The 27,671-nt window shown below is 38.1% G+C and overlaps 2 protein-coding genes across 6 annotated transcripts in view; one reads left to right on the forward strand and one right to left on the reverse strand.

Moving 5' to 3' along the window:
- FAM186A (family with sequence similarity 186 member A) overlaps positions 1 to 7,898 on the forward strand; it is a 93,922-nt gene extending 86,024 nt beyond the window's left edge. For 2 of the 4 annotated variants that reach the window (XM_077870084.1, XM_077870086.1), the window contains 2 exons: positions 18 to 197; positions 7,843 to 7,898. In XM_077870084.1, the coding sequence (XP_077726210.1) occupies positions 18 to 197; positions 7,843 to 7,864 (202 nt within the window). In that variant the 3' untranslated portion in view covers positions 7,865 to 7,898. Of the gene's footprint in view, positions 1 to 17; positions 198 to 3,279; positions 3,484 to 7,842 lie in introns of all 4 variants that reach the window. The other 2 variants (XR_013363780.1, XR_013363781.1) reach the window with 2 other exon arrangements.
- The window catches only part of LARP4 (La ribonucleoprotein 4), a 222,137-nt gene that overhangs the window by 162,671 nt on the left and 31,795 nt on the right, over positions 1 to 27,671 (reverse strand). The window contains exon 1 of one of the 2 annotated variants that reach the window (XM_077870092.1): positions 20,800 to 20,997. The exons of the other annotated variant lie outside the window; for it this stretch is intronic. The gene's annotated coding sequence lies outside the window, so the exon portion shown is untranslated. Of the gene's footprint in view, positions 1 to 20,799; positions 20,998 to 27,671 lie in introns of those variants that run through there. 2 annotated transcript variants of the gene reach the window in all.

The raw sequence follows: 27,671 nt of genomic DNA on the forward strand, positions 1-27,671 counted from the left end.
TGTCTCTGATTCTCTAGACAAGATCAAATGGGAGCTATCTGGAATACTGATCTGTCGACTTCAAGCTACCCAATAACAGAGAAGACATCAATACATTTGCTCTGGGCCCAGCTGGGTGGGTACCCAGATATTCCTATGCTACTCCAATTAGATGTTCAATCTACCTTCAGAAAATCTCTTGCATCCATTAAATCACGGTAAGTTAAGTAATGGGAGCACTTTGGAAATTGGGCCTTTGGTCATATACCTTCTGTTTCCCTAACTTGACCTCATCTTATAGCACTAGCGAGTTACCAAAAGCAGGTGCTTGGTGTGAGGTTAGACATTACCTTTACCAGAATGCCCTATAAATAGAAGTATACAGTATGTAACCTTTTGAATCTGGCTTTTTCACTTAGCAAAACTCCTATGAGATTCATCCATATATTATATTTATTTCTAATTCATTCCTTTTTGTTTACTGACTAGTATTATTCCATTGTATGGCTGTACCACAGTTTTTTATCCATTCACCAGGTGATAGACATTTGAGTTATTTCCAGCTTTGGGCAATTACTGCATTGGGGCACCTGGGTGGCTCAGTGGTTGAGCGTCTGCCTTTAGCTCAGGCCGTGATCCTGAGGTCCTAGATCGAGTCCTGCATCAGGGTCCTCATGAGGAGCTTGCTTCTCTCTCTGCCTATGTCTCTGCCTCTCTCTCTGTGTCTCTCATGAATTAATAAATAAAACCTTAAAAAAAAATAAAACTGCTATAAAAATTCACAAACAGGCTTTGGGGTGAATGTAAGTTTTCACTTTTCTTAGATAAACACCCAGGGGTGGAATTGATGGGTTAGGTGTTATGTTTAACTTTTATAAGAAATTGCCAAGCTATTTTCCAAAATGAAATTTCATCTTTACATTTATTCAGCAGGACTAGTTCTTGCCCTGCCTCTGGTAACTTCTCAGTAAGATGTTTATCTGGCTAGCAAAATGTCCAAAACCAGGTATAAGTATAACTTTGCTTTTGTTTTAAAGTTGAGGCTTCTCCTCTCTTCTAGCTAAGACTATTACAACTTACAGTCAGAGAAGGAGGATATGAACAGCTTTTTTTTGCCTGGCCTACTATTTCTGTTCTTATTTTTCTAGCTTGCTAACTTTAGGGATTAGAGCTCCAGAGAAAAGAGAGGGGAAATGATAAGTTCTTATTGACTATTACTGTTGTGTTTTCTAACATCAGCACTTCTTGGACATGGCAGATTTCTAAAGCTGATTCTTTCATGAGGTACTTTCATCAGTTCCTTGGAGATCGCCATCACTGGAGATCTCTTATCTGCAGATCTCTTGATCTTGTCAAATATATTTCTGTTCTGGGGCTCCTGGGTGGCTCAGTCGGTTAACCATCCAATCCTTAATTTCAGTTCAGGTCATGATCTCAGAGTTGTGAGATTGAGCCCTGAGTTAGACTCTGTGCTAAGCAAAGCTGTGCTCTATCTCTGTCTCTCTAAAATAAAATAAAATAATAATAAAATAAATTAATTAATACACACACACACACACACACACATTTCATGATACCTCTGGTTGCTGACATTCGTGATACCTCTAGCTTCTCTCTGCTGAGATGTGTTTGCATATTTATGCAGTTCTCTTGGACAGAATCCAAGACAATCCTATGCCATTTTTCTCAAGTAGATGTGTCTATGTGGCTCATATCTAGTCTACAGGAAACAGTGGAACTTACTTTGTCCAGGTAAACTCAGGTCGAAGGCTTATCCCAATGCAGCAGCAGCCTCTTCTTTGCTTCTGCTATTTGTGCAGCTAGCCAATCAATCAATGCCTTAGCCTTTTTTCAAGGACTGAATCAGCCCCCATTCTATGGGCCTCCAAAGTACAGGGTAAGTTCTTGGAGTGGAGAAATGGTAGGAGTGCTCTCAAAGTCCTCTTCTCCCTGACCATTTCATACTCTGAGAGTGAGTTAAAAGATTAAGAGTCAATTACTTTGTAAATCCTAGTTTAGCACTCCTCTTTGAAATCTGGTATCTATTGTTAGTATTTCCAGATTTAGCAAATAAAAATATGTCACCCAGGTAAATCTGAATTACAGATACACAAAAATTATTTAGGGGCACCTAGGTGGCTCAGTTGGTTAAGTGTCTAACTTTAATTCAGGTCATGATCTCAGGGTCCTGCATCAGGGTCCCGACTGGGCAAGAAATCTGCTTGTCCCTCTGCCCTTCCCCCCACTCATGCATGCATGCACACACTTTCTCCCTCTCTCTCACAAATAAATATATATATTTTAAAAACACAAATGATTTAGTATAAGTACGGTCCATGCAATTTTATATTTACATTTAAAAATTATTTGTTGTTTATCTAACATTCAAATTTAACCTGGCATCCTGTATTTAATCTGGCAATCTTTCCATTGTGCTTTGTCAAAATTTCTGTTTTGACATGCTACTACATATAAAATATGTATTAGAGGAGTTTCTATCTTGTATAGTTAGATGCCTGAAAACTTGCAGAGTAGGAGAGGGTGAAAACGGAAACAAATTAAGTTTTGATAGGGAATAGGAGAACTGAAGTCTTGGATTTTTGCTGTTTTTTCACTAAAAATAGAAACAGAAAATATACAGTTTTAAGACATTTTAAATTAGTAATAATGGACACTATATGATCAATTACTATTTGCCATCCACTTTTTTTTTTTTTCCTCACTAGAATCTCTTCAAGGTCTTCCTCCCTCAAAAAGGAGAGATTTGTTTTTTGTATTTGTTTTATTCGGTGGAAATTAAAGTACAAACAAAGAAACTTTCCCTCTGGGTTTAGTTATTTCTACCATCCTTTAGATCTCAGTTTAAACAATTATTCTTTCTGAGCCATCTTCTCTAACTCTTCCCATGTGTTTCCATAGTATCTTGTAACTAACAGTATCCTAGCATTTACCATTCTATATTGTGATTTGCTTCATTACTTAACTCCCCTGATTTTAGACAACATGTTTTGGAGAGATTAGCTGCCTGTTATGTAGCACTGCCTCTACTGCTCTGCCTGTTTTCCTTTCAAAAATATTTACTACTTACTATGTACCAGGTACTATAACTAGGCACAGAGATACAAGATGTAGGAAGTGTTCCAGAGATCACAGATGCCAGGCAGAAGGGAAAAAGTATGTGTAAAGATCTAGACCAATAGCATATTGTTTTGTTTGCTTTATCTCCTAAAACAAAAACAAAACTAAAATAAACAATACCTCCTCCTACTGCTCAATTCCTTTTCTTACTATTTCCAACAGAGGTGACTACAACTAAAATTTCTCTTCTTGCCTGGATGTGACGCTTGGAGCTACTGCAATCTTTGGCAATCCTGAGGTGATAACCACAGGATGATAAGACGATATACCAGGAATACAGAGAAGGAAAATAAATAAAACCCTGTCCTTGATGACATCTAGTTGCTAAAACAACCCTGAGTATACTTGCCTCTGGGCTTTTGTTAGGTGAGCAATAAATGGCCTTAGTTGCAGACTTTCTTAGTCAGGGATTCTGTCACTTGTAGTCATGTGAGCTTGAAAAGAATGTATAACCTGCTATTGTTAGATAAAGTAGTCTAGAGATGTCAATTATATTCAGTTGATTGATGGTGATGCTGAGTTCAACTACATCCTTAATAATTTTCTGCCTGTAGGGATCCCTGGGTGGTGCAGCGGTTTGGCGCCTGCCTTTGGCCCAGGGCGCGATCCTGGAGACCCGGGATCGAATCCCACGTCGGGCTCCCGGTGCATGGAGCCTGCTTCTCCCTCTGCCTGTGTCTCTGCCTCTCTCTCTCTCTCTCTATCATAGGTAAATAAAAATTAAAAAAAAAAATTAAAAAAAAATTTTCTGCCTGTTGTATCTGTCCACTTCTTTTTTTTTTTTTTTAAGATTTATTTATTTATTCATGAGAGACACACACAGAGAGAGAGGCAGAGACACAGGCAGAGGGAGTAGGCTCCATGTAGGGAGCCCGACGCAGGACTCAATCCGGGGTCCCCAGGATCACGCCCTGGGTCAAAGGCAGCACTAAACGGCTGAGCCACCTGGGCTGCCCCTGTGCATTTCTGATAGACTATTAAAGTCTCCAGCTACAACAGAGGATTCACCTGTTTCTCCATGCAGTTCTATCGGTTCTTGCATTCTTATAGTTCGATGCTCTGTTGTTAGACAAAACATTAAAGATTACTATGTCATCTTAGAGTATGATCCCTTTATCTTTATTAAATACCCCTCTTAAAATAAATAAATAAATAAATAAATAAATAAATAAATAAATAAATAATAAATAAATACCCCTCTTTACCCCTGATAACTTTGCCTGTTCTGGTCTACTCTGTCTGAAAGTAATATAATCACTCCTTTCTTTTGATTAGTGTTATCATGGTATTTTTTTCCTATCCATTTATTTGTGTCTTTATTTATTTTTAGGATTTTATTTATTTATTTGAGAGAGAACATACGAGTGGAGGGAGGGATAGAGAGAGAGAATCTTTAAGCGGACTCCCTGCTGAGGGTGGAGGCTGCTTTGGGGCTTGATCCCATAACCCATGAGACCATGGGTCAACCAACTGAGCCATCCAAGTGCCTTTCTTTATTTTAAAGTCAATTTCTTGTAGACAACATATATTTGGGTCCTGTTTGTGGATCCACTCTGATAAGCACCATCTTTTAATTGGTGTATTTAGATCATTAACATTTAAGGTGATTATTGATATATTTGGATTAATATCTACCATATTTGTTACTGTTTTCTATTTATCGCCCTTGTTCTTTTATCTTTCACACTTTTCCTGAATTTTGTAGTTTTAAGATTTATGATTCCATTTTCTCTTTTCTTCATTTACACTTTTTCTTTACTTTTTAAATGAATCCATGTCTACTTTCAAATGACTCTATTGCTTCACAGGTAGTGCAAGTACCTCATAATAACAAAATATTCCTAATTCTTCCCCCATTCCATCCCTTGTGTATCATTTCTTTATCCATTTAACCTGTACGCAAGCATGCATACATCATTGAATATATTGCTATTATTTTTAATAAACTATTGTTAGACCAGTTATTAATAAGAAATATAAAACTGTTTATTCCTTCTAGTGCTCTTCCTATATTTATGTAGAGCCACATTTCTGATTTATATCATGTCCTTTCTCTCTGAAGAACATCTTTTAACACTTCTTGCAAGGCAGATCTACTAGCTACAAATTCCCTCAATTTGTATTTGTCTGAGAAAGTCTGTATTTCTCCTTCACTTCAAATTTTTTTCAGGGTACAGAATTCTGAGTTGGTAGTTTTTCTCTCAAAACTTTAAACATTATACTCTTCTCCCTTATTTACATGGCTTTTAAGGAGAAGTTGGATGTAATTCCTATCTTTGCTCCTTTATTGGTAAGGTGTTTTTTCTTCTGATTTATTTCAAGACTTTTTTACCTTGAATATGATATGCTTAAGTGTGGTTTTTTGGGCATTTATCCCGCTTGGTGTTATCTGGGTGTCCTAGTTCTGTAGTTTGGTGCCAGACATTAATTTGAAGAAATTTTCCATCATTATTACTTCAAATACGTTCCTTTCTTCTTCTGGTATTCCCATTACACGCATGTTATGCTTTTTGCAGTTATCCTGCCATTCTTGGATATTCTGTTTTCTTCAGTCTTTTTTTTTTTTTTTCTTTGCTTTTTAGTTTTGGAAGTTTCTATTGCATATCCTCATGCTCAGAAATTCTTTTCTCAGCCATATCCAATCTACAAGGAGGCCATCAAAGGCATTCATCATTAGTTAGTGTTTTTAATCTTCAGTATTTATTTTTGTTTGGTTCTTAGAATATCCATCTCTCTGCTTACATTATCTATCTGTTGCTGTATGTTTTCCACTTTTCTTTTTAGGATTTTATTTATTTATTCATGAAAGACACAGAGAGAAAGGCAGACACAGGCAGAGGGAGAAGCAGGTTCCTCGCAGGGAGCTTGACACAGGACTTGACCCTGGACCTCAGGATCATGCCCTGAGCCAAAGGCAGACGCTCAACTGCTGAGTCACCCAGGCATCCCAGTCCACTTTTTCCATTAAACTCCTTAGCCTATTAATCACAGTCATTTTAAATTCTCAATATGGTAATTCCAACATTCCTACCACATCTGACTCTGGTTCTGATGCTTGTTCAATCTCTTCAAACTGTATTTTTTGCCTTTTAGTATGCTTGTAATTTTTGTTAAAATCCAGACATGATGTACCAGGTGAAAGGAACTCTGGCAAATAAGCTTTTAACAGTTTGGTATAAGGTATAGGAGAAGGGGAAACATTGTATCGTCCTATAATTAGGTCTTGATCTTTTGAAAAAAATATGCCTCTGGTCCGTGAACTTCACCAGTACTTTTCAATATCTCCCACTCCCACCTCTGGTGGCACAGGATACTAGAGGGAGCTGTGATTGGTATTTCTCTTCTCTCACACAGAAGACTAGACTTGACTAGAGTTGGGTATTTTCCTTCTTTGAAATAAGTTAGGCTCTAATGAAACACCCATTTTACTTTGGTAAAATAGTTTCTCTTGAGGGCAGAACTTGGTAAGAAGAATAGGATGCTCTGGTATTTTTCAGAATGGTTACTTTCCCCTTTCTTCTGAGAGAAACATGAGGGAATTTTTCTCCAATCTTCACTCTGAGGACCTGGTAGTTTCTAGAGGTCCCTTTGACTGGGTCTCCTAGAGTTTTTAACTCTCAGACTTGTCCGTACTGAGCCTCCCACAATTCATCAGCTAAAGTGTAAGTTTTCTACCAGTCTGGCTCCTGCAGAAGTGTCTACTCATGAGTTTCTGCTCCAGTAAGTTGTGATTCTCTGTATTCCCTGTCTGTCTCTCCAACTTGGGGGCAATGGTATGCTCTATAATCTCACGTCTTTGAAGGATCTAAGAAGAATTGTTAGTTTTCCGTTTGTTCAACTTCTTACATGTTGTTAGGATGGAGCAGCAACTTCTTGCATATATCTTTCCAAAGATCTCCGTGCCTTTTTGGTTGCAAAAAATGGGCTCCTATTGAACATGTTCTTTATTTTTTTAAGATTTTATTCATTTATTTGACAGAGAGAGAGAACAAGCAGAGAGAACAACAGAGGGAGAGGAAGAAGCAGACTCCCTGCTGAGCAGGGAGCCCAATGTAGAGCTTGATCCCAGGACTCTGGGATCATGACCTGAGCCGAAGGCAGACTCCTAACCAACTGAACCAGCCAGGCACCCTTGAACATGTTTTTTAATGCACTTCAGTGTTTCACTTGACAGCACATTTAAAAAAATTTTTTTTATGGTAATACAGACTTACATCATCATTTTATTACTATTGCATGATGTTCATTGTATAATTCTATCAAAATTTCTTAAACTGCCCTATTGATAGAAGTTTGGATATCTTTCAACATTACAAACAATGCTGTAGCAAATATCCTTGCATAAGCATCTATACTTAATGGTGATTTCTCCATGAAAATTCCATTAAAATAATAGTATTTTTCCCCAATTGCAAAAGTAAGGCATGTTCATCATAGAAAATTTGAAAAATACAGAGAAGTCCAGGCCCAGAAATAACCACTGTCAATATTTAGGTCATGTTCTAACTTTAGATATAAGAAGACAGTCTAATAAATAATAAGCTATTGCCAAGACTTGCTCTTCCTAGGAGACATTCTGCCTTATTAAGGTGACTTTTATAGATTACATATCAAATTTACTAGTTGAACTTTGTGAGTCCTAGAGGCATCTTATTTTCCCTATATTCCTACAAATGTATTTAAGAGCAATTTGTAATAAGATTAATTTTCTTGTCTTGTTTCCAGGTTTAAGAAGATTCCCAAGTGACTGTAAAATTAAACACAAGTATATTGAAAGCAAATTGCAGTGTTGCAGTAAAATTCCTATCTTGCTCTTTCATGTATATGCATTGCTCTGCCTATTCTTTTTTTATTTGAGAGAAAGAGAGAGAGAGCGCAAGCACACACATTACACATAAGTTGGAGGAGGGGCAGAGGGACAGGAAGAGAGATAAGTAGACTTCCTGCTGAGCAGGGAGCACAACCAGGGCTCTATCCCAGGACCTGGAGATCATGACCCCAGCCAAAGTCAGAAGCCAGACACTTAATCAACTGAGTCACCCAGGCACCCCTATTGTTTTGCCTATTCTGTGCTTGTGCATTCTGCCTATAGTTCTTTAAACTTCTTCATTTCCAGACTGTTAATATGACCACTCAAGAAAGAATATCCTTTGCTCTAGATTACTAGAAACACACAAAGCTTCAACAAACACTATGGTAGGCTGTCATAAAAGGGACATAATATGACCTCTGACATTATGGCAAAGTGGCACAGTCTACCTCCCAGAACCTAAATCCAAAGATGCCTCAGAAATAAGAAATGAATGGACACACAAAAAAGAAAAGAAAACCAGAAGAAACCCCAGGAGGGTCAGAAGGTGATTATGATTTGGTAAAGAAGGGAAATAGCAGCTCTTTACAGAGGAAAGCCAGGTTTTAAACGTGGGGAGTGAATTTGCAGAGGAATTTTGAGTTGGGCTCTTTTCTAACCCCCACATTGCCCAGACTTAGATCACTGCTTTCCCTATCAGTCCTACCACAATACTGGAAAGCAAATTCATAGGGGAACACTACAGGGATGTAGGGTAAAAATTTTAAAAAGGACAGTAAATGCTAGCTTAACCAACAAACATCAAAGGGTTTCCTTCTACCTTCCTCAACCCATAGACCTTTTCATTCAGAGGACTAGATAATACATTCTTAGAAAAGAACAAAGCCTAGGGTAAGATACAGAGAGGTTCGCTAAATGTCAGTCTTCTGATGAGAATGACACACAGGAGGATATTCAAAGTCAGAACCCTGCTCACCAGTGGTGGCACAAACTAAGGCTTAGGTTTTGATTCCTCCCACCCCTTTCTTCGTCCATTATCTACCAAGATGACTGATAACTGATACCCATGAATGAAAATGACCTTGCAGGGAAAGAAAACTAGAAAATTAGAAAGGCAATAAACTAAATAATCTATGATAAGAATTAATAGAATACACAGGAAATAAATGTCCCTGAAGAGGATATTGATAATGAAGCAGAAACAATTATAAAGAAACAAGTAGGATTACTGAAAATTCAAAACACAGTTGAAATAAACTCATTAGATGACATAAACAGCAAAAGACTGATATTGGAGGTGATAAATAGGGTTGATATGGGAAAACAAAAACTTACTGATACTTTAATGAAATTTTTTTTTTTTTAGTGATAGTCATATAGTCATACAGAGAGAGAGAGAGAGAGGCAGAGACACAGGCAGAGGGAGAAGCAGGCTCCATGCACCAGGAGCCTGACGTGGGATTCTATCCCTGGTCTCCAGGATCGCGCCCTGGGCCAAAGGCAGGCGCCAAACTGCTGCGCCACCCAGGGATCCCTTTAATGAAATTTAAGAACTCCAAAGGCAAAGAGAAAATTCTAAAACCTTTCTAAGAAGAGTAGTTTACCAATAAAGAAAACAAATCAGAATTATGCCAGACTTCTCAAAAGCAACATTAGGGGCAGGAAAACAATGAAGAAATATTTTCAAAATATCAAAAACAGAAACTTTGATTCTAAAATTTTGTTTTATTTTTTAATAAAAGATTTTATTTATTTATCATGAGAGACACACACACACACAGAGGCAGAGACACAGGCAGAGGGAGAAGCAGGCTCCATGCAGGGAGTCTGACGTGGGACTCAATCCCGAGAGACTCCAGGATCACGCCCTGGGCCGAAAGGCAGGCGCTAAACTGCTGAGTCACCCAGGGATTCCTATGATTCTAAAATTTTATATTCAGCTAAGCTATTAATTAAATGTGAAGGCAAAATAAATATACTCTCAGACCTTCAAGGTCTCAGCATATTATTATAAAGATCCTCTGAAAATATTTCTGGAGGAAGTAATCAAACAAAATTTTTAGGAAATGCTATAAAATATAAGATAGTAAGAATGAGAAAATAACTTTCTAAAGTTTGTCTAAAAAAGCATTTTATAGAGTTGTCTGAGTGGCTCAGTCAGTTGCCTGTTGGACTCTTGTTTTCAGCTCAGGTTGTGATACTAGAATCTCGGGATCTTGGGTCCTGGGCCCACGTTGGGCTCCCTGCTCAATGGGGAATCTGCTTGTCCCTCTCCCTTTGCCCCTCCCTCTGCTCATGCTCTCTCTCATTTACTCTCTCTCTCTCTCTCTCAAATAAATCTTTTTTTAAAAAAAAGGCATTTTATACACACACATATACACACTCCAGATACAACAAAGTAGGGTACAGAGTGCAATATCCAGAGATAGAGAAGAGTGCATGTGTTAAAGTATTTATCCTACTAAGGGAGGGATACAGATAGGTGTCAATAAATTTTATAAATTAGGGGAAAAAATACAAGTAAATCCCTTAACAAGTTAGGGATAATCAATTAAGAAAAATATAAAATGCATGCCTTTTAAACCCATAGATAAAACTGATTTCTCCAAGGAAATGAGCAAGAAGCAGGAGAGAGAGAAAAAAAATTTTAATAGTTCTAACACAGAAGTAATTTAATATATTAGGTAAACTCACCAAAGAAAAGATAAAATTCTCAGATTGAATTAAAAAAACAAAATCTAGCAGTATAAGGTCTACATGAGACACATTTAAAAGAAAGGTTGGACAAGTTAAAACAAAAAGATGGGAAAAGACAACTATGAACCAAAAGAAAGCCAAGCAGATGTCTAATATCAGACCAAAAATAGAATTCAAGGCAAAAAGCATCATTAAGGGCAAAGAGAGACTATAAATAAAGAATACATAAAATACAGAAAATATAATGCATGTATATTAACATAGATGCTTATTACAATACAACTTCAAAATATACAAAATAGTAACTGACCCTTGGCTCTCCCTGTAGCCCTCTAAAATGCTATTTTTTTTTTTTTTTTGAGTTGGGGAAGGTGCCAAGGGAAAGGAAGAAAGACAATCTCAAACAGGCTTCATGCCTAACATGGAGCCCAATGCAGTGCTTGATCTTACAACCTGAGCAGAAATCAAGAGTCAGATGCTTAACAGACTGAGCCACCCAAGCATCCCTAAAATGATGTCTACTTTAACTCCCATAATCCCCTCACCAGTTGGCCTGGAAATGAGGTGGGGGTCTTCCTCACTCCTCAATGCTACTTCTAGATCATTATTCCCTACTCTCCAATAATCAACTTTAGGTCTCCTGTCATTACACTATATACCACCCATTGCCTTCTCTATTGCAGTCCTTTACCTTCTCCTTGCTGTCACTATATCCAGTACTTCTGTCAATAATATTTAACAATTTCAATATTCATTTAGCTCTTTCTAACACCTGGCCTTGCAATGTTTTGATCTGTTCTCTTTTGGTGACTTAATCCTCTAGCCATTTAGTCATACCAGTGATCTTGTCATTGCAAAACCAAAACAAAACCCTGCAACCCATTCCATAATCCAGTTTCAAATAATTCATTCTCCAAATATCACCTCTTTATAGCTCAACCCAGCTAGTATCCCAACTCCAAACAATCCTTTGATCTCCATATAGACCTTTTATTTCATTGATTCCACCATGTTCATAGCATCCCTCACCCTTTCATATCCTCAATTCCTTTGTAACTACTTTAAATATGATAATTATAATCAATCTCTTGCATATACTCTCAATTCAAACTCACTTGATCCTCTTCTTGTTCCAAAGTACTCCGTGGTTGACCATAGCCCAGCTTAAATCAAATCTTCTCGGCCTACTCCATTCCAGCACACTACATTCTGAAGCTAAATGTAGCCTCAGAAAAACCTTCAAACTTGCTAACGAGTCTTACATTAAATAATGATTAACCTCAGCTGGCAAAAAAAAATACTGCCTGGCAAAAAAAAACAAAGCAAAAAAACCCCACAACTGCCTGGCCAAGAAAAAAAAAATACTGCCTGGCAAAAACACTATATTTCCCTAATCCATTTCCCCATTATCATCAGGCCTTTTCAGGAACTGATGACTGAGTTCCTTATTGCACTGAGAAAATGGAAGCAATCATTATTAACTCCACATGCTTCTACCACCACATCTCCCTAAGTATTTGCTTTTGTACCCATATATCTACTTTCTACTCTTGTTATCTGTGGATAAAGTATCTGACTCCTATCTCTAGCTAGCCCCTCACTTAAACACTAGATCCTATGTCCCCTCTTCTATTCAAGGACATTGCTTCAGTAATTCTCCCATCTCTCTCTGTACCATCATTTTTTCCCTAACATGATGTTATTTTTCTCAACTTTGAAAAAAAAAAAAAACTCTCTTAGGCCCACCCCCTCCACCACTTACTACTGCCCCATTTTTTCCCATTCCTTTCACACCAAAATTCCTTAAAAAAATTATGTAAACTGGGATGCCTGGGTGGCTCAATGGTTGAGCATCTGCCTTCAGTTCAGGTTGTGATCCTGGGGACCTGGGATCGAGTCCCACATTGGGCTCCCTGCAGGGAGCCTGCTTCTCCCTCTGCCTGTGTCTCTGCCTCTCTCGGTGTCTTTCATGAATAAATAAACGAAATCTTTAAAAAAAATATGTAAATTTTTCTCTCCTCTCTAATTTCTAATTAGAAATTTCTAATTTCTAATTTCTCTCCTCTCCTGAACCTACTCTAATCAGGTCTTTCTTTCTACTCCATCATTGAACTTGCTTTTGGCATGGTCACCAGCAACCTGTTAAATCCAATGATCAATTTTCAGTCCTTTTACTTGATGTATCATCAACATTTGGAACTATGATCACTCCATTTATTTGAAATAATTTTTTCACATGGGTTCCAGGACATTATACTCTCCTGGTTTGCCTCCTAACTTTCTGGCCACCCCTACATCTTTTTTGCTTCCTTTTCATTTCCTGATCTCAAAATGTTGGAGTAATTCAGAGTTTAATTCTTGGACCGCTTGTCCTGTCTACACTCCCTTGATGGTCTCATTCAGTCTTATGGTTTTAAATACCATATATATGCTGATGATTCCAAATTTATATCTCAGCTTTGATTTTGCCTCTGAACTTTGCCCCCAAATTCTAGTCCTATATACCGAACTATTCACTTGATATCTCCACTTAGCTGAGGGCTTGATAGCACCAGCCCTATCCCTTATGCTTTGTCCCTGATGATACTTTATGCCTTGAATTTGTAGCTTCAATTTATCTTATATAAAATAGCTACCTGTTTTGTTTCTGTTTTTCATTTTGTTTTGTTTTTGGTGTTTCTGTTCATATTAGCGTGGAATATCTACTTACATCTCTTTTAACTTGTCCATAGCCTTTCATTTTAAGTGGGTCTCTTATATAGATAATATATTGCTAGACCTCAATTTTTAAATCCAGTCTGAGATCTAACCTGAGTTTTTGACTTTTCATTGATGGAGTTAACTGATAAACATTTATTGCAATTTCGGTTATATTAGGCCTTATTTTTTCCATCTTATAACGATGAATAAAATAGACACCTCTCTAATGAGCTGCTTAGGGAAAAAAGATGACTAAAATAACCAAATCACATAATGAAATCATGAAAACTAGCTACAGATACAGAGACAGAAAAGACAGTTAACTGGGTGATGACGGTCGCTGAGGAGGGCACTTAATGGGATGAGCACTGGATGTTATACTATATGTTGGCAAATTTAATTTAAATTTAAAAATGTAAAAAACAACAACAAAAAAGAAAAGACAGTTAAGTGTCTGCCTTCAGCGCAGGTCATGATCTTGGAGTTCTGGGATAGAGCCCCACATTGGGCTCTCTGCTCAGCAGGGAATCTGCTTTTCATTCTCCTTCTGCCTTTTCCCCCTTGCCTCACTTGTACTCTCTCTCTCAAATAAATAAAAATTTTAAATTAAAAAAAAAGAAAAGAAAAGAGGGGCACCTGGGTGAATCAGTTGGTTAAGTATCTGCCTTCAGCTCAGAGCATGATCCTGGGATCCTCAACAGGGAACCTACTTCTCCCTCTCCCTCTGCAGCTCCCCCTGCTTGTGCTCTCTCTCTCTGTCAGATAAATAAATAAAATCTTAAAAAAAAGAAAAGAAAAGAAAAGAAAAGAATATGATAGTCAATTATAAGCTAATACACTAACTTAGATGAAATAGGTTGATTTTGGGAAAATTCTAAAATTCCAAAATATTTAACAATTAATTCACAAATATGGTATAACACCTTTACCCTGAAAAACTTAAATTCTATTTAAGGACATAAATGAATATCTGAAAAAACACTTACAGTATGTTCTTAGATGAGACAACTTAGTAAATATATCAGTTTTTGGAAAATTAATCTGTTAAGTTCAAATCTTACTTTTTAAAAAATATTTCATTTATTTATTTATTTGACAGAGAGAGACAGCACAGAAGGCAGAGCAGCAAGCAGAGGGAAGGCCTTCTGCTGAGCAGAGACCCCCATGCAGGGCTTGATCCCAGGACCCTGGGATCAGGACCTGAACTGAAGGCAGACATTTCACCCACTGAGCCACCCGGGCACTCCTCAAATCTTATTTTAAAATGTTAGTGGGGACATTTTTAGGAACTTGACTAACTCATTCTAAAATGTATATTGAATAGTAGCCCATGAAAAGATGAATCAATTTTGAAAAGAAAAATGAAAAAGGGGGTAATAACACAATTATTTAGAGCTGGCACACTATGGAAATTAAAAACAAACAATAGCAGCAAGGTGGAGACCTGAGAACAGAAACCAACAAACAGAACAAACAGAAAGCTCGGAAATAGACCCATGATGTACAGAACTTGACATATGAAAAAGGTGGCATCATAAAGGTGGCAAGGCCATATTTATGAGAAAAAAACAGATTGCTTAGAAATTATGTTGATATATGAAACAAAATTAAGTTAGATCCCTACCTGACACTGAATACAAGTGAACTTCAGATGATTGAAAGATATTAATAAAAAAATAAAACTATCCGGTTAATGGGAAAAAAATTTAAGAAAATATCTTTGTGACTTATTCCTCAATTATATCTCAATAAAGCCAAAATTAAAAACAAAACCAAAATGAAACTTGAGGCCAAACTTGATGGATTATTTGCCAGCATGGCAAAATTTAAGAGTGGTTATTACCAAATCTTGGTATAATGTGTAGGGAGACTGACCTCTTGTGCATGGGATGTGGAAGCGTAAACTGTCTTAGCTATTCTGGGAAGCAACTGAAAATATTTAAGGAAGTATGTGTATCCATCTCTTGGGTATATGTCCTAGAAGAAAATGTCATGTGGGTTATCATGGGAACATATACAAAAGTTCATCTAGCTTTTTCAAGATAGTAGGGAGGTAAAAGCAATCCAGGCATTTTAACCAGGGGAACAGAGGGTGGATGCAGACTGTGGAAGAAATGTAGTAACTAAAAGCAACAAACTAGGTGTACATATAGTGCACAGTTAGATTTTAAACATAATATTAACTTCAAAGAGGAAAAAAAGAAGGATATTTAAAGCATAAGATTATTTATGCATATTAAAAACAACACACACAAAAAAATAATAAAAAAATAAAAAATAAAAAATAAAAACAACACACATCTTTGTATGTATTCATCCCACACCTCTTCCCATAGCTCTTCCTAAAAATTACACACAGGAAAAAGGAAAGCAAATAAAAATTCCTACAACTGATACTAAAATTGGAGGGAGGGGGGAATCTTGAAATCTCTAATTTATTTTTTTTAAGTTTTATTTATTTGTTCATGAGAGACACAGAAAGAGGCAGAGACACAGACAGAGGGAGAAGCAGGCTCCCTATGGGGAGCCCAATGTGGGACTCAATCCTGGGACTCCAGGATCACGCCCTGAGCCAAAGGCAACGCTCAACCTCTGAGCCACCTAGGCATTCCAACAATCCTTAATTTAAATGCAAGTTGAGGGATCCCTGGGTGGCCAGCGGTTTGGCACCTGCCTTTGGCCCAGGGGCGATCCTGAAGACCCGGGATCGAGTCCCACGTCGGGCTCCCAGTGCATGGAGCCTGCTTCTCCCTCTGCCTATGTCTCTGCCCCTCTCTCTCTCTCTCTCTCTCTGACTATCATAAATAAATAAAAATTTAAAAATAAATAAATAAATGCAAGTTGAGAAAGATAAAGTAGGGGCCATCCAGAACTCCCAACAAGCGTGTCAAGGTCACAGAATCTGCTTGAAAGAGTGGAGAATATGTAGTCTTAGTGGAACCTGGTAACATCAATAAGGGTTTGCTCAGAGAAGGAAATCACCCAACCGTTAGTGGAAACAGCTGAGAGTTGGTCTGAAATCTGGCAGATCAGCAAGAGCAACAGGAGTGAAAACATATGGGCTTGGAAAATTCAATAGGAACAAGGGTACAGTCTTGGGAAAGTGCCTCCTTCAGGATAAAGAGGGACTTTGGAAAGTAGGCATTGTTCCCTGAAGACAGCAACCAGTGGTAAATGGAAGAAAAAAAAAGAAGTAACTGGTAATAAATATCCCACTGAGAAAACAAATAGGAGACTCAGAAATCTGACCACACACACACACACACACACACACAAAGCACTTAAGAAAACTGCTTTTCACTATAGCAACAGAAGAGGGAGCCCTTGAGCTGAAGAAAACAAAACAAAACAAAACCCAGGGAAGGCCCTTAAAACACTATCCATTCTCCCTTGAAAGATCTGTTAAAAGCTGATTCAGAAAAATCTAACATGTTCAAGGATGAATAGCAATTACAAAAACTGAGGATCCATACAAAGTTACTATAAGAAAACATTCACCACAGAGAATCACAAGTTTTGATAGATGAAAGCATACCAGAAAAAATGGTGTCCCAAAGAAGAAACCAAGACTAAACTACAACATACATAAGTGTAGTGGGACCTGTGGAATCTTCTTCAGATAGCCTCTTCAAGACTGAAGCACTCATACTCCAAGTTGCTAGAATGTTGGTGGCTGAGTCCTTCTCTGGAAATTTCCTCTGCCCAAAAAACTTCCTTCACCCAAGGTCAAACCCTCTTCCCATTGTTCACCTACATCCAATGACTTGTCCATGCCAAGATATCTGAGGGCCTTGCCTCAAGGTGGGACAATTCTAAGTTTTTTTATTTTTATTTTTATTTATTTATGATAGTCACAGACAGAGAGAGAGAGAGAGAGAGAGAGAGAGAGAGGCAGAGACATAGGCAGAGGGAGGAGCAGGCTCCATGCACCGGGAGCCCAATGTGGGATTCAATCCCGGGTCTCCAGGATTGCGCCCTGGGCCAAAGGCAGGCGCTAAACCGCTGCGCCACCCAGGGATCCCAAGGTGGGACAATTCTAAAGGGCCATTCCAACCTCAAAACTCCTCATGGGCTAGGCTTTGTTTGACTGATCATGGTCAGTGGTATATTAGAGCTGGCTTCTACTGGTCCATAAGAACCAACTGTTAACATTTTAAAAAATTTTGTAAGCAAAGGGTTCCTGGGTGGCTCGGCCAGTTAAATGTCCAACTTGGTTTCAGCTCAGGTCCTGACCTCAGGGTTGTGGGATGAAGCCCTGCATTGGGCTCTGTGCTCAGTGGGAAATCTGCTTGAGATTTTCTCTTTCCCTCTCTCTCTCTTTCTGCCTCCCCCTGCTTGCACTCTCTCTTTCTCTCATATAAATAAATAATTTTTTTAATGTACAAGCAGGTTGTTAAATACAGCTACCACTAGAACTTATATTATGTAAACTCAAAATTAAATAAATCCTATTTAAAACCAAGGTAATAAATACACAATACTCATTATTTCCTAATTACTTTATTTTTTTTTTTTTAATTTATTTATGATAGTCACACAGAGAGAGACAGAGAGGCAGAGACACAGGCAGAGGGAGAAGCAGGCTCCATGCACCGGGAGCCCGATGTGGGATTCGATCCCAGGTCTCCAGGATCAGCCCCGGGCCAAAGGCAGGCGCCAAACCGCTGCGCCACCCAGGGATCCCTCCTAATTACTTTAATACATTTACTATTATCTATGCTCCTGAGGTAAAGCCTATTGTTTCTGTGTGGGGGTTACTATGCATTTCTTCCCAGATCATTGTTCAGTGATGTCATGTTTGTAGCTTAAAATTGGCCATGACGGAATATTTATATGCTAGAAAACATTGCAAATAGAGCTTTTTAGCCCTCTGAGAATTGGTTATTAAAAATTTAGCGGCACACCACTAAGTACAGTTCAGTATCTCCTTCTATCCAATCCTCCTTCCTTCACATCATCCTAAGTGCTGATCCCAAAGGTAATCTCTAATAAATCTGGTGCATACAATTTTCTGTCTCAGAGTCTATGTCCCAGAGAATGCAACCTAAAATGACAAGAATAGCTAGGATCAAGTGTACCATATAGGACATAGAGGATGGAAATAAGCCAAGAAAAATGAAATAAAGAGATTAAAACAATCGAGGAGAAAATAATATAAAAACCAGACACCCAACATCCAACATACATACTTCTGGATGCCTTGAAGACAATCAAAATAATAAAATAGAAGTAATATTTACAACTATAACTCAATAACACTTCTTTTGTAAGTACGGAGCGGAAGAAGACCTAAATCTACATATTGAAAGGGCACATGATATACTAAATTAAACAGATCCATATTAGTCAACACTTAGATTTATCCTAGAAAATTATACCTTAATACAAAGGAAAAAAATTGCCTGTGCTTCCTGGCAAAAAGATCAAGGCACTTTCTAAAGATAGCAAACCAGTTTGGCATCAAGTTCTCAGCTATTTTCAAAGCCAGAAAATAGTAAAGCAACATCTATAATATAATCAAGGGGAAAGAATTCTAAATGCAGACAAACTATCCTGCAAGTAGCAAGGCTATAGAAATAGTTTCTCAGTATGATAAATATCTGGGATTATTATACTCATGAGTCCTTCCTGAGGGCAAACTGCACCCAAGTAAAAGAGGACCTAGAGGGATCCCTGGGTGGCGCAGCAGTTTGGCGCCTGCCTTTGGCCCAGGGCGCGATCCTGGAGACCCGGGATCGAATCCCACATCGGGCTCCCGGTGCATGGAGCCTGCTTCTCCCTCTGCCTGTGTCTCTGCGCCTCTCTCTCTCTCTGTGACTATCATAAATAAATAAAAATTAAAAAAAAAAAAAGAGGACCTAGGAAACTTTACCAAAGATACTGGTGTTGTGCACTGAATACACCTAGCTATACATCTAAGATTAAAACAAAAGTAGGAAAAAAAAAAAAAAAAGTAGGAGTCAGAATAGCATATACAAATTCTGTGCTCTGACAACGTAGTAATAACTAAAAAAAAAAAAAAAAAAGAATGAAGTGGGGAAAGAGATGGAACAGTTCACTAACAGGTAAATAGTGAAGGTTAAAGGATAAAGAGGATCATTTAAAGCCAACAGATTGTAATCCAACACATATTCAGGATACGAATCAACATTAAGAAAAAGAATACTATTAACTAAAATTGGATGGTGGAAGGCACAGAAGAGAAAGAAAAGGAGGTGGTGTCAAATTCTTTCATTATTGCTCTGAATAGGAAACTAATAGTCAATGTATAAAGAAAAAGAGGACCAAGATATATGAGTATTGCTATAAAGGGTATTTAGAACAAAAATATAAATTTCTGTAATCATCAAGAGAAATACACACAAATAAAACAACAAAGAGAAAAGGAAACAACACATAGTTATTAGAAGACCATGCATGGTTTTGAATGACATAAAGATGACATAATTGATATCAAACATAGCAGTTGTATAAATCTATATGTATAAAAGTGGGCTTAAATCACTTATTAAAAGAAAAGAGGGATCCCTGGGTGGCGCAGCGGTTTGGCGCCTGCCTTTGGCCCAGGGCGCGATCCTGGAGACCCGGGATCGAATCCCACATCGGGCTCCCAGTGCATGGAGCCTGCTTCTCCCTCTGCCTGAGTCTCTGCCTCTCTCTCTCTCTCTCCCTCTGTGACTATCATAAATAAATAAAAATTAAAAAAAAAAAAAAACAAAAAAAAGAAAAGATTTTTCAGGATCACTCAAAAATGAAACCCAACTCTGGATTGCATATAGGAGACCCTAAAATAAAAGAATAAACAAAGATGTATTGGGCAAATGCAAATTTTAAAATGGGCAATATCAGGCAAGGTAACATTCAAGCAAAAAAGTATTCAATGAGACCAAGACGGACACTTTATAGTGCTAAAAGCTACAACTCACTATGAAGATATAATAGTCGTGAATATCTGTGCAATAATATAGCAACTGCTTTTGTTTTGTTTTTTGTTTTTTTTTTAATATTTTATTTATTAATGAGAGACAGAGAGAGAGAGAGAGAGGCAGGGACACAGGCAGAGGGAGAAGCAGGCTCCATGCAGGGAGCCTGATGTGGGACTCGATCCCAGGTCTCCAGGATCACACCCTGGGCTGAAGGCAGCACTAAACTGCTGAGCCACCTGGGCTACCCAGCAACTGCTTTTGTAAAGTAGTAACTATGGAAGATTAGAGAAATAGAAAATGCTAATAATGACTTTAGTACATATCTCTCAGTCCAAGACAATCTAAGAAATAAGAGCAACAAAATAAAAGAATTAGGAGAACTAAACAATGTTGGTCTATAAGACAGTCTTATAACACAAATCTTGTAGATAAAAAGTTTATCAATTTTACTACAAAATGTTACATGATGGTATATCAGTTATTTATTGCTGCATAACAAATTACCTCCAAAGTTTAGTAGCTTAAAGCAACACACATATATTATCTCACCATTTTTGTGGGTCAGGAGTTCAGTACTGGCTGGTTCTGGCTGAAAGTTTCTCATGAGGTTGCAGTCAAGAGGTTGGTTGGGGCTGCAGTCATCTGAAGGCTTGAGTGAAGCTGGAGGATCTGCTTCCAAATTGGCTCACACACAAAGTTGATGACTCAAGGCCATATGGACATCTCCAAAGAGCTTCTTGATATGTGATACTCAAGGGAGTATCACAAGTGATCCAAGAGAGACAGAAAGGATGAAGCCACAATGCCTTTTTATGACCTAGTCTCAAAAGTGCCACACCGCCATTTTGCCACATTCTGCTCATTAGAAGCAAGTCCCTAAGTACTGTCCCTGTTCAAGGGGAGGGGCCCCACCTTTTGAAGGGAGAAATATCAAAGAATTAATCAATTATGTATTAAAACCACCATAGATGATGTACCTACCAAAAGTAAAAATTTGGATTGTTTATTAAAATAAAAAACTGATCTTTGGATATATAGTCTACTGTCAATACCCAGATAACAGAAGTTTCTTAAATCACAAAAATACTCTACCACAAGAGCCTGTTAACTTTTAAGTCCTGCATACACAGTAGTCATTCAACAGGTATAAGAAAGGAAGAGCGGGGGATCCCTGGGTGGCACAGCGGTTTAGCGCCTGCCTTTGGCCCAGGGCGTGATCCTGGAGACCCGGGATCGAATCCCACGTCAGGCTCCCGGTGCATGGAGCCTGCTTCTGTCTCTGCCTATGTCTCTGCCTCTCTCTCTCTCTCTCTCTCTCTCTCTCTCTGTGACTATCATAAAAAAAAAAAAATAATAATAATAAAATAAAAATTAAAAAAAGAAAGGAAGAGCGGGAAGATAAAAAGTTACAGCAAGAAATACATAGAAACTATGTTTGGTCAGCATGACTCACTAATGGGAATGCTCCAACATTATCTGACTTATTTGGAAGACAAAGACCTTTTAAGAATAGTGGAATTTAAGGATTTGGACCTGGTCCTGTTTGAGTTTAAAGAGTTTTGCCTTAATTAAGAGGCTCAAGCAGAGGAGAGAATAAGTATAAAGTCTTTTTTATATGTATATGGTGATTATCTCCAACTAGGGTAAAAGCTACTTATGAAAGACCTTATCATTCTTTTCTATCTAGTTACTTGTTCTATCTAGTACTTTTCTATCTAGTACTTGATAAATGAACTAATAGATATCAAGATAGAGAAATATGGGCAACACATTCATTTCAAGTACCAATTTATAATTACAAGAGTGCTGAACTAGCCCTGGCTTCCAATTCTGCTAATTGGGGTTCACAGTTATAACTCTACTGACCTTCTGTTAAAAAACTCAGGTTTAGGGGTACCTTGATAGCTCAGTCAGTTAAGCATCTGACTCTTTTTTTTAAAGGTTTTATTTATTTATTCATGAGAGACAGGGAGAGAGGTGCAGAGACACAGGCAGAGGGAGAAGCAGGCTCCATGCAGGGAGCCCAACGTGGGACTTGATCTCAGGTCTCCAGGATCAGGCCCCGGGCTGACGGCAGTGCTAAACCGCTGAGCCACCCGGGCTGCCCAAGCATCTGACTCTTGATTTAAGCTCAGGTCATAATCTCAGGGTCCAGGGATTAAGATCTGCTTTGGGCTCCCGCATTCAGTGGGGAGTCTGCTTCTCTCCCTCTGTCCCTCCTCTTGCTCACACTGTCTCTAAGATAAATAAATCTTAAAAAACAAAAACAAAAAACCTCAAGTTTACCAGATCCTGGCATTCTCTAATATTTAAAAAGCAAAATCAGGGGCACCTGGTTGGCTCAGTCAGTTAAGCATCTGCCTTTGGCTCAGGTCATGATCCCAGAGTCCTGGGATCGAGTCCCACATCAGGGTCCCGGGATTGAGCCCCACATTGGGTTCCCTACCATGGCCTATTTCTCCCTCTGCCTGCCACTGCCCTGCCTGCCACTGCCACTCCTCCTGCTTGTGCTCATGCACTCTCTCTGTGTGTCAAATAAATACAATCTTTAAAAAAAAAACGGGGGGGATCCCTGGGTGGCTCAGTGGTTTAGCGCCCGCCTTTGGCCCAGGGAGCGATCCTGGAGTCCCGGGATCAAGTCCCATGTCGGGCTCCCGGCATGGAGCCTGCTTCTCCCTCCTCCTGTGTCTCTGCCTCTCTGTCTATCATAAATAAATAAATAAATCTTAAAAAAATAAAAAATAAAATAAAAAATAAAGCATAAGCAATCAAGAAACCTAAAACAAAATTCTCTACTTTTCTAACAAATCAAATGAAAAAATCTCCCAGAGCGAGAAGATAAATTGAGCACATCTGGGACTACTTTTAGGGTAATGAATCTGTAGATTACCATTTAGAACCAGAGCACAATTACCACAAGCTTCTTATCACATTTAAATGATCTGAATAAACAGTTTGCTTCGGAGATGAGGTCAGTTCCCATAAGGCTATAGCTGGATGAGCTTGTTGACCTTTTCTCACTCCTTGGGAAAGCATTATACGTATTTATTCCAACATGCTTTAACCCAATCCGATATTCTACACAATTATCCAATGGATCTAATTCTGAGGACATTCCCTTTATGTTAGGATCTGAAAAATGTTAATCCTGTTTCTGACAATTACAATAACTAAAATGTTTAGTTCCTTCTACTCTACTTTTCCCAGTTTATTTACCAAAAAAGAATATTTTAGGACCAATTTAAAACACATATGATACAAAGAGTAACATCTGAGGTCTACTACAGAGTGTAGGATCTTTGTAAGTCATCGAACCTCCCTTTGTTTCAATTTCCAATGTCTAAAATGTCAGTTGTAATATTCAGTCTATATCACCAGATTACAATAAGCAATTAATGATTTAATGTTGGCTGAGCTCATTTCAACAAAATCTACAGAATCCAAATTGCATGTTTTATTGCAGGAATTGGCCTGTAGGCCAAACCTGGTCCATGGCATATTCCATATGGTTCACAAGCTAAAATAGTTGTTACATTTTTATTTATTTATTTTCTCATTTATTTATGATAGTCACACACAGAGAGAGAGAGAGGCAGAGACATAGGCAGAGGGAGAAGCAGGCTCCATGCACCGGGAGCCTGACGTGGGATTCGATCCCGGGTCTCCAGGATCGCGCCCTGGGCCAAAGGCAGGCGCTAAACCGCTGCGCCACCCAGGGATCCCTTGTTACATTTTTAAAGAACTATATAGGTAAAGGAAGAAGAGGAAGGAGAAAAAGAAGCAACAGAGATTGTACGTAGCCTACAGAGCCAAAAATATTTACTAGTTGGCCCTTTACATAAATCACTTGCTGATACCTATGTTCTACTGGATTCAGCTATCATGAAGACATTTCTAGAAATGTCTATATTTACTGAAAAATATAATTTTTTTTAAATTTATGATAGTCACACAGAGAGAGAGAGGCAGAGACACAGGCAGAGGGAGAAGCAGGCTCCATGCACCGGGAGCCCGACGTGGGATTCGATCCTGGGTCTCCAGGATCACGCCCTGGGCCAAAGGCAGGCGCCAAACCGCTGCACCACCCAGGGATCCCATGAAAAATATAATTAAGAAAGACAAATACCACATGATTTCACTCATACATGATATTTAAGAAAAAAGAACAGATGAACATAGGGGAAGGAAGAAAAAAAAAAAGAGGGAGGAAGGCAAACCATAAGAGACTATTAACTATAGAGGATTGCTGAAGGGAAGTAAGTGGGGGATGGGCTAAATGGATGATGGCTATTAAGAAGAGCACTTGTTGATTAGTACTAGGTGTTATATGCAAGTGATAAATCACTGAATTCTACTCCTGACCAATATTACACTATATGTTAACCAGAATATAAATAAAAACTTGAAGCATAAAAAATATGTGTGTCTGTGTGTGTGTATAATTATAGAGATTTATATACTTCAAAGTCATACTATGGGGAGTTAAAGGGGGGAAAAAGAATGAGGAAATTATATTTGAGATAGTTCATTCAATAAATATTTTAATATCTACACATGGGCTAAATGGATGATGGCTATTAAGAAGAGCACTTGTTGATTAGTACTAGGTGTTATATGCAAGTGATAAATCACTGAATTCTACTCCTGACCAATATTACACTATATGTTAACCAGAATATAAATAAAAACTTGAAGCATAAAAAATATGTGTGTCTGTGTGTGTGTATAATTATAGAGATTTATATACTTCAAAGTCATACTATGGGGAGTTAAAGGGGGGAAAAAGAATGAGGAAATTATATTTGAGATAGTTCATTCAATAAATATTTTAATATCTACACATGTTCATTCAATAAATATTTTAATATCTACACAATAAATATTTTAATATCTACACATGATCAGATGTGGGTGGCTCAGCGGCTAAGCGCCTGCCTTTAGCTCAGGGCATGATCTTGGAGTCCCAGGATCGAGTCCCACATCAGGCTCCCGGCATGGAGCCTGCTTCTCCCTCTGCCTATGTCTCTACCTCTCTGTCTCTCTGTGTCTTTCATGAATAAATAAATAACATTTAAAAAAAAATATCTACACATGTGTTAAGCACTGGTGATATAATAGTGAACAATCAGATAATCCCTGCTCTCATGGATTGGAAGAAAATAGTAAGGGAGACAAATAAGAAACTACCATATTAAAATTTTTTTTAAATTTAAATTCTAGCTAGTTAACATACAGTGTGATATTGGTTTCAGGAATAGAATTCAGTGATTCATCACTTACAGACAATACCCAGTGCTCATCATAACACATGCCTTCCTTACTACCCATCACCCATCTAGTCCACCTACCCCAGCAAACACCCTTTGTAGGGACTGGTGCAACTCCCAAATAACTTCTGCCTGGGGGTAGGGGAGCCAGTCCCACTTACCAGAACACCTGAACAGGTATAGTGGGCCTGGTATCGCAGACCTTGTAGCCAACCACACCAGATGCTAACCCTACCCACCAGCATGCCTGCAATGGTCACAACTGAGCCTCAGTCAGCCTTGCTGGGGGCCAGCCTTGACCACCAGCATGCCTACATCATTTACAGCTAAGCACTGTAGCCAGCCAGGCCAAAGGCCAGTTCCACTCACCTGCAAGTCCATAGCAGTTACAACCCAATCACAAGGAGGGCACGTGTAGCACACATAGAGGACACACCTGGAGTACCTGGTTCTGATGATCAGAAAGGACTGCACTTCCAAACCTCATAGGATGCCTTCTACATAAGACTACTACCTTAAGACCAGGAGATGTAGCTAACCACAGAGAGTCACACAAAATGAGGAGATCAAGGAATGTGTTACAAACAAAAGAACAAGATATAGCCCCAGAAAAAGAACTAAATGAGATACAGATAAGCCAACTACCTGATAAGGAGTTCAAAATAATGGTCATAAAGATGCTCATTGAACTTGGGCAAGAGTAGGTAAACTTAGTTAAGAATTTCAACAAACAGAAAAATGTAAAAAAAGAACCAACCATAGCTGAAGAATACAATAACTAAAATGAAAAATAAATAAAAGAAGTAGATTAGAGAATACAGAAGAGCAAATTAGCAATCTGCAACAAAGCAAACTGAAAATCATCCACACTGACTAGCAAAAAGAAAAACTTTAAAGATAATAGATTAAGGGACCTCTGTGGCAACATCAAACCTACTGACATTTGCATTATAGTGGGTCCCAAAGGGATAAAAGAGAGAGAAAGAGGTAGAAAACTTATTTGAAGAAATAATAGCTAAAAACTTTCCTAAGTTGGGAAGGAAATAAAATCCAGGTCCAAGACACACAGAGAACCCCAAACAAGATGAACCCAAAGAGGTCCACATAAAAAAAGTATGTACACATATTAAAATGTTAAAAACTAAAGGCAGAATCTTAAAAGCCAGAGATCAACAACTAGTTACATATAGGGTAATACCCAAAAGACTATAAGCTGATTATTCAGCAGAAACTTTGCAGGTCAGAAGAAAGTGGAATGATATATCCAAAGTGCTAAAAGAAAAAAACACCTACAACCAAGGATACTCTATGTAGCAAAGTTATCATTCAGAATTGGAAAGAAAAGAGTTTTCCAGACAAAGAAAAATTAAAGCAGTTCATTGCCACTAAACCAGCCTTACGAGAAATGTTAAAGGAACTTCTTTAAGTGGAAAAGAAAAGGCCATACCTAGAAGTAGAAGATTATAAAAGAAGAAATTTCACTGGTAAAAACATATAGTAAAGGTAGTAGATCAGTCACTTATAAAACTACTATAAAGGTTAAAAGAGAAAAGTAGTAAAATCAACCATTATCTATAGTAATTAGTTAAGGGATACACAAAATAAAAAGGTACAAAATATGAAATCAAAAAAATTGTGGGAGAGTAGTAAAAATATAGTGCTTTTAGACTGTTTTTGAACCTAAGTCACCACCAACTTAAAAGAGACTGCTATATACATAGGGTATTATATATGAACCTCATGGCAACCACAAACCAAAAGCCTATAAAAAGGACACATAAAAAATAAAAAGAAATCGAAGCATAACACTAAAAGTCATCAAACCGCAAGGGAATACAGCAAGAAGAACAGAAAACAACCAAAACAATTATTAAAACTGCAGTGAGTACATACCTTATTTAAAGGTAATGATTACTTTTTATAAATGACTAAATGCTCTAATCAAAAGACACTGGGTAGAGAGAAGCTGGGAAGATACAACTAGATAACACTCAAATCAACATAAATATCCCAGAAAACAACACAAAGTCTGGCAGAACAAGCTCCACAACCAAAAGTAGAGAAGACGCCACATTGAAGAAGATAAGAAGAGCAAACATGGAGTTTGGGAATGAAACAGATCATGTCTATCCATGGTAGGGAGGGAGCTGATGG

This window comes from Canis aureus, chromosome 25 (genome assembly GCF_053574225.1).
Source record: "Canis aureus isolate CA01 chromosome 25, VMU_Caureus_v.1.0, whole genome shotgun sequence".
Taxonomy (NCBI): domain Eukaryota; kingdom Metazoa; phylum Chordata; class Mammalia; order Carnivora; family Canidae; genus Canis; species Canis aureus.